This window comes from Echinops telfairi, unplaced genomic scaffold (genome assembly GCF_000313985.2).
Source record: "Echinops telfairi isolate 266 unplaced genomic scaffold, ASM31398v2 ScPeMD7_7400;HRSCAF=8409, whole genome shotgun sequence".
NCBI classification, from domain to species: domain Eukaryota; kingdom Metazoa; phylum Chordata; class Mammalia; order Afrosoricida; family Tenrecidae; genus Echinops; species Echinops telfairi.
The window spans coordinates 36079373-36088715 of NW_022111300.1; the positions used below are offsets into that span (position 1 = coordinate 36079373).

Here is a 9343-nt window from a genome sequence, read left to right on the forward strand (position 1 = left end):
GAAAAGCAAGCTGCATAAAACATGAAAACAAAACCAAAAAAAAGGCTTCAGACACACAGAAACAAATGACAAAAGAACAAATGACCAACAGGAGTCACCTCTTATCAGTCATTACAGTGAATCAATTAGGGGACCAGACGCAGGAGACAGACTAAAGGTTCCCACTGAAGGGCAGTGGCAGAACGGACTTAAAACAACCAACCAACCAATCACATCTAACCACCTGTTGTTTATAGGAGAAATGCTGTAAACTCAAGGACACAAATGGGTTAAAAATGAAAGGTTGGGATAAAAATATTCTATGCAAATAATAACCAAAAAGAGGTGTTAAAATCAAGATCTAACAATCCTAATATAGCTGTGCTAGTATCAGGGCACCTGAATATATAAACTGAATACTGACAACATTTAAGGGAGATATAGTATAATAATAGTTGGAGAAAAAATAATTAATAATTTATTTTTAAAATAGCTGGAGGCTTCAATACTCATGTTTAGAAAGAAAATCAAGAAGGTCAGAGAGGATCGAAATGACCCTGTAAGACCCAACAGACACAGGAGAGGGCTTCAAAACTCCGTTATCTCTCCAGTCCATTTCCCCGTTACATGCAGGCCCTGTGTAGAGAACACACAGAGTGATACACGCTCTAGTCCGCAGGTCGCACAGCACGCCTTGGGAAATGTTAAGAGGTTGAAATCATACGGAGTATTTTATCTGTCCACAATGCAGGCGGAGCTAGACATCAGTGACAGAGAAAGCCTGGGAACCACACCCCGTGGGCATGAAACAAGAAATCTGTCAGAGAAGAAATCACAAATCTCCTAGAGGCAAGCGAACGGGAAAGCACAATAAACCAAAGCTTAGGAGATTCCGTCAGGGCAGTTCTCAGGAGGAAACCTACAAATTTAAAATATATACATAATTATAAAATTGCAATGTTTGGGAAAGATTATTAGACACTGTTAAATCTCTCAAAATGGGTTCTTTGATAATTGGTGCAAATAGTTTTGCTGCCACTAGGTTCATTTATTTATCCCTGTTTTAGTTCTACCTTTTAATTGTGGGGGACCTTATAAAATTACAGCAGCAAAGGTCTACATTAAAAAAAAAGGTTTAGGAAAAAAGATCTAGAACCAGGAGAATGGAAGTAACAAAGATTAGAACAGAAGCCAATAAAAATTGTGAACAGGAAATGGAATCAATAAAACCAGAAGTTGGATCTTTGAAAAAACCGACAGAAGCAACAAAATTGTATCTAGTTCACAAGGGAAAGATGCAAATAACCAAAAAGAAAAGGGGACATTATAGGTGATAAGGAGAATTATCACAGAATGTATGGCAACAGACTGGATACCCTTAATGAAGTAGCACACAACCTATCAACCTGTCTCACAAAGAAAAAGCAAGCGTCCACACACCTGTACCACGTGAACAGACCAGTCAGTGATCAAGAGCCTCCCACCCCAAATGTCCTGGACCGATGGCTTCCAGGGGGATTATACAAAACATTTTCAAATGAACACCAAGATCATTTAAATTATGCTAAAGGAGAAAGAGGGAATATTCCCTAATTCATTTTATAAAGCAAACAACACCTTGATAACAGTATTAATTTAAAAGGCACTGAATGAATAGTTTAAAATCCCATGTTTAAACCTAATGTGGCAATTGTGGAGAGCAGTCACCCCACAAACAACTGTTTGGAGTCTTCGATCACTTGGAAGAGTGTAAAGACTGACATCAGGTGCAAGTCACTGCATTTATCCCACGAGGCAACACGAAACAGGGTGCACATTAGGCAACTTGACGAGTGATAGCAGTCTCAATCTTTTCAAAGGTCTCACAGTTGAATTTGGTTCTGTTTCTCCTCCCTTTTGGTCCATTTATTTGAAAATAAATTATCCTTCCTGATGTAGGACAGAGGTCATTCATTCTTAACCTCTACTTGCACATGTCAACTATGGGACAGGATATAGAAAGTGTTTTGAAGGGGAGTAGTCTTAATTAATTTAGCATTCAACAGATATTTAATGAGTATCCACATAGCAAAACTAGTGTGTTATACGATCAGAAAACAGAAATCCAGTTTAGCCTTTGCCTAAATGCTTATCTTTCCCCCGCTGCTGTGGAAAATATACAGCTGTCTAAGAGCAATCCCGAAAGCTTAATAAAAAGTATAAATGAGTTATCGTCGAGCTCTCGTAGATGCTGTTCCCAATTGCTGGCTCATTCTGGACGCAAGGGACAAATCTGCTTGGCAATTTCTGCCACAATCAAAAGGTGAAAATAAAACTAAGAAAAATGAACCGAGTGGCAGAAAGAATATTTATTTGCCCCTATTACCAAACAGAGCATCTGTTGAGAGAGTGCACACTGGCTGAACAGTCTTTCGCGAAAAAAGCAGCACCTCATAAATCTTGAGAGAGAGACCCTTTCTACACCAGGGTCACGCAGAAACCCTGACCAGGCAGGAGTCAGGCTGGAGGTGCACGCTTACATTGTTGACTCTAATTCTCATCAAAGCTCTTCACGTACCACTTCGTGAATGGATCTATTGAAGCCATCATCTTCCGTCAGAATCAACAGTATTATAAGCGCCATATAGACATGGTGTGAATTTCTTTCTTCAACATGATAGAGAATCTCAAGAATTGGCAAAACCTAGGGAATTAAAATGATTATATAATTTTTCAATTACTTTTAAAATCACATAAACTGTTTTAAGCATTTATACTTTTACTTTGTACCCTTTGCCTTCCTATCACAGCTTTATCTTCCTGGGGAGAGAAAGAAATACTACCATATGGATCGCTAAGCTAATACAAAACATCCCTGGCTCTGTGAAGGTCTGCAAGCTTGAGAAGGTTTCACAGAAATAGCTTAGCTCGTGGTTTATTTGAAATTTTTGAGTCACAACACCTACCCAACCCAGCCAAAAATAAGCAGATAACAGCTCCAACATGGGATTAACTGTTTTAATCTACGTGATTAGCACCACTTACGTCTTAGAGATACTGAGAAACATCTCTGTGGCTGTCAGGTACAGAAGGACAGCCAGAGTGCTTCTGAGAAGCAAGGCTGGCCAGACTTTGTCTCGCGCACTTTGGTTGTGTTACCAGGCGAGACCAGCCCCGGGAAAGGGCAGCAGCGTTGTCGAAAGGAGAAGGGCAGCGAAACGGAGGGAGGCCCTGGACGGGCGGGCTGCCGCAGTGGCTGCACTTCTGCAGCTGGCCCCGGATTTGGCAGTGTTCTGCGCCGCTGTGCATGTGGCCACTGAGCGGGGTCCTACGCGATGGCACCCCTCAGCATCTGTCCAGCATTTCACTTTACAACCCAACCGACATTCACAACAAGTTATTCGACACTGTGTCATTTCTTTTAAAATGGAGGTAAGTCGATTACTACCAGAAGTAACAATTAAATATGCACATACTAGTTTACATATCATATTTTATATGAAATACTAGAAACACAGGCTTAAGCCTTTCGACTATACTGCACACAAACGACCATTCCTGAGATGCTCAGTTTTAACTGGAGTTTTAGAATAAATTAGAACGACTCAAAATGTTGGTCATTCAAGGGTCAGAGGTCGTCATCCTACTGAAATCCACTGTCTAGCTCCATGCACGGGATTATCGCTGATAATTATTACTAAGGTCAGGAAAGGTTTAAAACTCTTCGGTGTGTATTTTTATCGATTGATATAGTGTTAAAATTGCAGAAAGATTAAACTCAGAATGAGCATTATGAGTCAGTACTTAGGAGTTGGTGTGCTTTGGTGTTAGTAACAGGAGATAATATGTATGAAGGGCATACAAATGATGCTGGAAACAGCAACTGCTACTTTTCATCAAGCAACTACACATGAAAGGCTTATTTACACAAGGGAGCAGGATTTCTGCACTTCACTGGTACAATAATGACACCAGTACATTGTGATAAGATATACAGAGATAGTTAGATAGAGAGACAGATCTATGCAGTGATCGGTGGGGGAAAGACGGGGCCTTCTACTCCCATGAAGAGCCACAGTGTCGGAAATCGACAGGAGCAGTGCTCCTCTGTCTGATTACGATCATTCTGAGTCAGTATCGACCCACTACAGTGAGGTTTTTTTGGTTTGTTTTTGTTTTGTGATCTGTATAGTCATTAGATAGACATGCAGATACCCGAGAGCAATCACTTCTCACTGACGAATGCCATCATCCTATATACCAACAGCTTTCCCCTGGAATCTTCTAGAACAAGTGACAGATATGACAGGATTTCTATTAATTGCCACCATTTCTCTTAGGATAAACTATGTTCAGAGCAGTCTCTGTCCGTCTGCTCCACCATCAACAAATAATGCTTCACTTTACAAGTTTCCATTTACAAGAGCACTACACTTTTACACTCAATTTGGCAATTTCAGACACTGTTTTCCACACATGGCTAGTACAGAGATCAGTTCTTTCACCACACATTCAATTCTTAGTGTCATTTTGACATTGAATCTGCTTAGGCATTTTAACATGCCACTGTGTGTATTTATCATCCCCACTGAAAAAGTGGCTACCAAGGGCCCACTGAATGATGCTACAAGTCTGCAAAAGCCGGCACACAGGCAAAACTGCAGCTGCTACTATTTCTAAAATTAAATAAATAGATAGGTAAATGCATTAAGAATCTCTGCTTATGTACGAGGAGCTTCAAAAAAGTTGTGGAAAATTCCATTATCTTTTAATTCCATTTCTTCCATGAACTTTTTAAAAGTCCCTTTGTATATATCATGCATTTCACACATATTATTAGCAGCCTGGGGAAGTAGCTTACTTTTCTCCACTCACAGGAATATTGGTGCTTATACACTAGTCTTAATAAAAACTCAGCGATTGTTCACAGGGAGAGTCCTGAAGCCGATTTCATTTACCAAGTGGAGGGTAGGATACATGGCGCTCAACGATTCCAGACTGAGTTCAGACAGCTCTGACGTCTAAGGATCTCAGAGAAAGAGGGGACACTGTAGAAACCCAGCTTAAATAGCACTCTTCACCTCACGCACTCTCACCAGGAAGATGCTTCAACTGTGAGTGAGGGGCTTCTTGAGCGCGGGGGCGGGGGCAAGGGACCTGGTCGATGAATGGAACTAGAAGAGCAGGAGAGTATCTTGGCGGCTGGCTGGACCCAGCAGACCGCGGGCTGGAGAAAGCCTGAGGAACGAGGAGGGAGGGCTGGCACACCAGTGAGAGGCGCAGCGGGGTCCTCCTGTTCCTGAGGCCACCCCGCCCCCCTCCCCCGCCCGCCCCCAATAGGAGGCATCTCCTCTGGTGAAAAAACGTACACCCGACACTTCCGTCTGTGTCTGCTAGCATCGCCCCACCAAGCTCTGGACGACCACCTTGACGGCAACCGGGCACATGCACTCGTCCCTTCGGGGAATGAAATCAACCTCCCAAACAGGAGTCAACACAAATGCACCAAACGATACTTACAAGATTTTCCATATCTGTGCGAGCCAACATGTACGTTCTAATATTACTGTTCTGATGGAGTAATGTATACAAGAGGAGAGTGGCCTGATCAGACGTCTGCTGTTCACACAGAGCTGTGTACAAGCTGTTGAAGTTAATCTGGAAAGCATGCGGAATTGATGAGGGGAATGGACTGCTATCTGGAATAGAGGAAAACAAAAAATATTACACTCACACTTTCCAGACAATGTCATATGTAATTAATGAAAGCACTTTTAAAATACTGTTACCTGAATTCCCAGTATTTGCATATTTCACTACATTTCAGATTTAAAACTCTGATTTATATTTAACTTTTTATTTTAAAGCAAATTCAGTGACATGGCATAGTTTGACCTTGCTGGTATTTGTGCACTCATATATCGGAGTTCACTCTATTAAAATATGAATTTAAAAGAAAGAGAGCGATGGGGCTGGGTCCCAAGCTCTCTAAAGATACAACCTAAAGCAGGTCACTGAGACATTTTGTAACTAACCCTAAAGGTCTATCCTTCCTAAGTAAAAGGACCCAGGGACAAAGAATAAAAATTTCTATACAAAAGAGAAAATTCCCTTGTAAACTAGGGTTAAGGAAAAAATTGCCTCAAAGCAAAGTTAACTGTTTACAAAAGAATAATCATGGTTATTCCACTATCGCTTCCTCCACTATTGGTAATTCCTCCACTATCGGTAATTCAATAAATGAAAGAAAAAGGCTAGAATAACATAATTTAGCTAGCTTTAACATAAAATCAGAGCCAGCCATGTTCAATATTTGCTTCTCAAAGGATATGCCCAAGTGAAGACAACTAAAGAAGACTTCAGTAACGTTTTTATTTAAAGGAGTAAAGACGACTAAGAAATACGTATGCGTTTATTATAGATAGCTATATAATGGAAACCACAGAAAGCACACATTACAGTCCGTGTTGGTCCTTCCCGACAGGTAACTAGATTTGCTTCAGAACTGAAGCAGGCAGCTGAGGAGGCGAGAGAAGCGAAAGTTACAGAAAGTTACAATCCTGTCACAGGAAACCCTGGACCCCGGCACCACAAAGAGCTTTGGTTTTCATGTGTTTTGAAAAGTAAGCACCAAGAATTCTGAGACGCAGAGCCACTACAAAGAACAGAAACCATGTTAACACTCCCAACAGCTGTGCTCCCGGGGAAAGGAGCCCACGCCAAGGCAAACACGCTTGCGAGCACGGCCTTAGGCCCTCGGCATTCTCCCCTCCAACCTCCGCACTGGTGAAAGGAACACAGCTGGAAGTGTCCAAGAACGGGTCTCCACGCACAACACAGTGCCACGCTGGCCTTCCACGTCTGGTTGCTTTTTCGATCCTCACATTGTGCTTCAGACACTGAAAAAAGCAATTCTTTTGTGTGACCAACAGCCTCTTTTTGTAGAAGGTGGTAAGAGGAAGTTGCCTGGCTGGCCTGTGGGTGCTCAGCTATTGTAGAATCTAGAGAAGACTCATTAGAGAACTATTCTGTGCACATTATGAATATATTTATATATAAAACACAATTTTATTGGCACTGAATCCACAAATCACACAGTTCAACAGCTCAATCATATCCATTAGAATTGCACAATCATTACCGCAACGAATTTCAGAACATCTTCTTTTTATCCCCCACGATCAAATCATCTTTAAAATGAGTTGTGCAATCGCCTTCCGTTCCAGTGCTCACTCTCCCACTTTCGATGTCTACTCCCGAAAACATATTTTTGTACAATGGAAGCCAAGTGACCCATTCACCAGCCTGTATTAGCGCCGACTCCAAGTGAAATCTGTGTGTGTTCCTTGGCATGACTAGTACGTAAGTGTCCTACTGACCGCTGTTTGTGTGTGCCATCCTTTATTGCCCGGGCCACACCCAGGGCAGCCCAAGCAGTTCTACAAAGGATGAAACAGAGGCTTGGGTACCAAGTAACTTCCCAAGACCAGTCCTGAGTGGAACCCAGGCTGATCTCGCTTGTTGCCACAGATGCTGTGCTGCTTCCTCTCAGAGGAGCATGACTTTATTAGTTTCTTCTGTCCTAAGTGCTCACTTAGTTCTCATGTAGAACGTTCTGGAACGGAGTTTATAAAACCCTGCCTTACAGATAAGGAAACAGGGCCCTAAAGAACAAAAGAGGGAATATGAACCCAGGTCAGGCAGACTCTAAAGCCAATGTTCTGGATCACTGCCAGAAGATGCCTACTCCAAGCAAGGCAAGTACCAGCATTAGGGCTGAGCAGCAAAAGCAATAACCAAAAACAGGAACGAAACCAAACCGTGCCTCAGTGGGTTTCTCAGACAGCCACTCTTTACAGAAGAAGAAAGCTGCATCTTTCGCCCACAGGGGGACTGGTGGTTTCAAACTGCTGACCTTGCGGTTAGCAGCGCAACAGGTAACCACTATGCCACCAGGGCTCCTAAAAGTAACGACAACAGCTGTAATATTCTTCAGCCACCCACCATGCTGCAAAACCTAAGCCAATCATTTTCAAACCGTACCTCATGTGGTATCTACAAAAATACTATTGGGAGATACTATCTCTATTGTATAGAAAACGTCATGGAAGCACATTGAGTTAAGCAATTGTTCAAGGTCTAACAGCTCCCAAGTGATGGAGCTGTGCTGTGAAGCTGTCTGACGCCAACTCGTTCTTCATCACGAACGAGTACTCTCAACAGAACGAAGGACTCAGGTAGTGCCTGGGTATGAACATCCAGCTTAAGTCCAACATGCAGCTTTGAACCAACCCTGCGAAGCCGATGATAGCAAGCATTCAGGGCATTATAGAGATGCACTGGTTCGCAATGATGAACACGTGTGACTGGGATTCACATCAAACATTGTCATTACTGCTGCTGCTGCTGCTGCCATAGAGGCAGGCAGTCCCCCGGGCTAGGAACTCACACTTACAGACCAATCCCAATCACCTTTAAACTAGTTCTGCATGGCTGACAGACCTGAGGTTTTACACTCTGACAGATTCAGCACAGGAAATTCGTGGGTTCAAGCTCTGAAATGGGAGCCTCAGAAAGGGAACCTGGTGTGTGAGCGTGCTTGCTGGCAGGAAGGCAGGCGAGGGACACCCATCCACAGTCATCTCTGGATGGGGCAGCACTGCTTTGGACTGTGCTCAGAATTCCAGGGTAAGAGATTTGGTTGCAATTTGGTGTATGTGCTGCCTTCCCTCTGTAGGAGGAAGATTAGATTACTGGAAAGGCTTTTACCAATCATTTTCCCTTTTCCGGCTCATCTTAACTTTAAAATTCAGGTCTGTTCCAACAGACCTCCCTAAGCCATGACTGATTCTCAAAGCTCTGAAAATCTTAAAGACGCAGTTAGGTCAAGTAGAACAAAAATGTTTTAGAAATGTTGATGGCAACATATGTACAAATGTGCTTGATACAATTGATGTATGGATTGTTATAAGAGCTGAAAGAGCCCCCAAGAAAATGATTTACTAAACTTAAATTTAAAAAACCACAGAAACAGATCTTTTTGAACCCAGGACTGCCTGAATTATTCTGTTTAAAACATTTTAGTGCTCCTGAAGTGTTCTTTGATGCATAGACAGGTACACATACTAAGATAAACATTTGACTGATGTTGGATATAAACGGTTCCTAGCTATTCTGATTTACATACAAGCCTGACTTACAGACAGACTTGGAAACAGGACTCATTCATAATCCAAGACTGACCACAAAGTCATATGAATAGAAAACCCCTGCCAGAAAAAAGAGCTTTCTTTTTTTTTTTTTTTAGGCACCAAATTTTTTATTATTAGCCCACCTTCCTGCCCTCTTTTAACACATTGTAAACAAAATTAACAAAATTAACCTT

At 42.1% G+C, this 9343-nt stretch overlaps 1 protein-coding gene across 2 annotated transcripts in view; it reads right to left on the reverse strand.

Moving 5' to 3' along the window:
- DYM (dymeclin) overlaps positions 1-9343 on the reverse strand; it is a 315716-nt gene that overhangs the window by 185833 nt on the left and 120540 nt on the right. For both annotated transcript variants that reach the window (XM_045296193.1, XM_045296192.1), the window contains exons 10-11: positions 5479-5657; positions 2537-2662 (exon numbers count right to left, since the gene is read on the reverse strand). In XM_045296193.1, coding sequence (XP_045152128.1) covers positions 2537-2662; positions 5479-5657 — 305 coding nt within the window. The remainder of the gene's footprint in view (positions 1-2536; positions 2663-5478; positions 5658-9343) is intronic.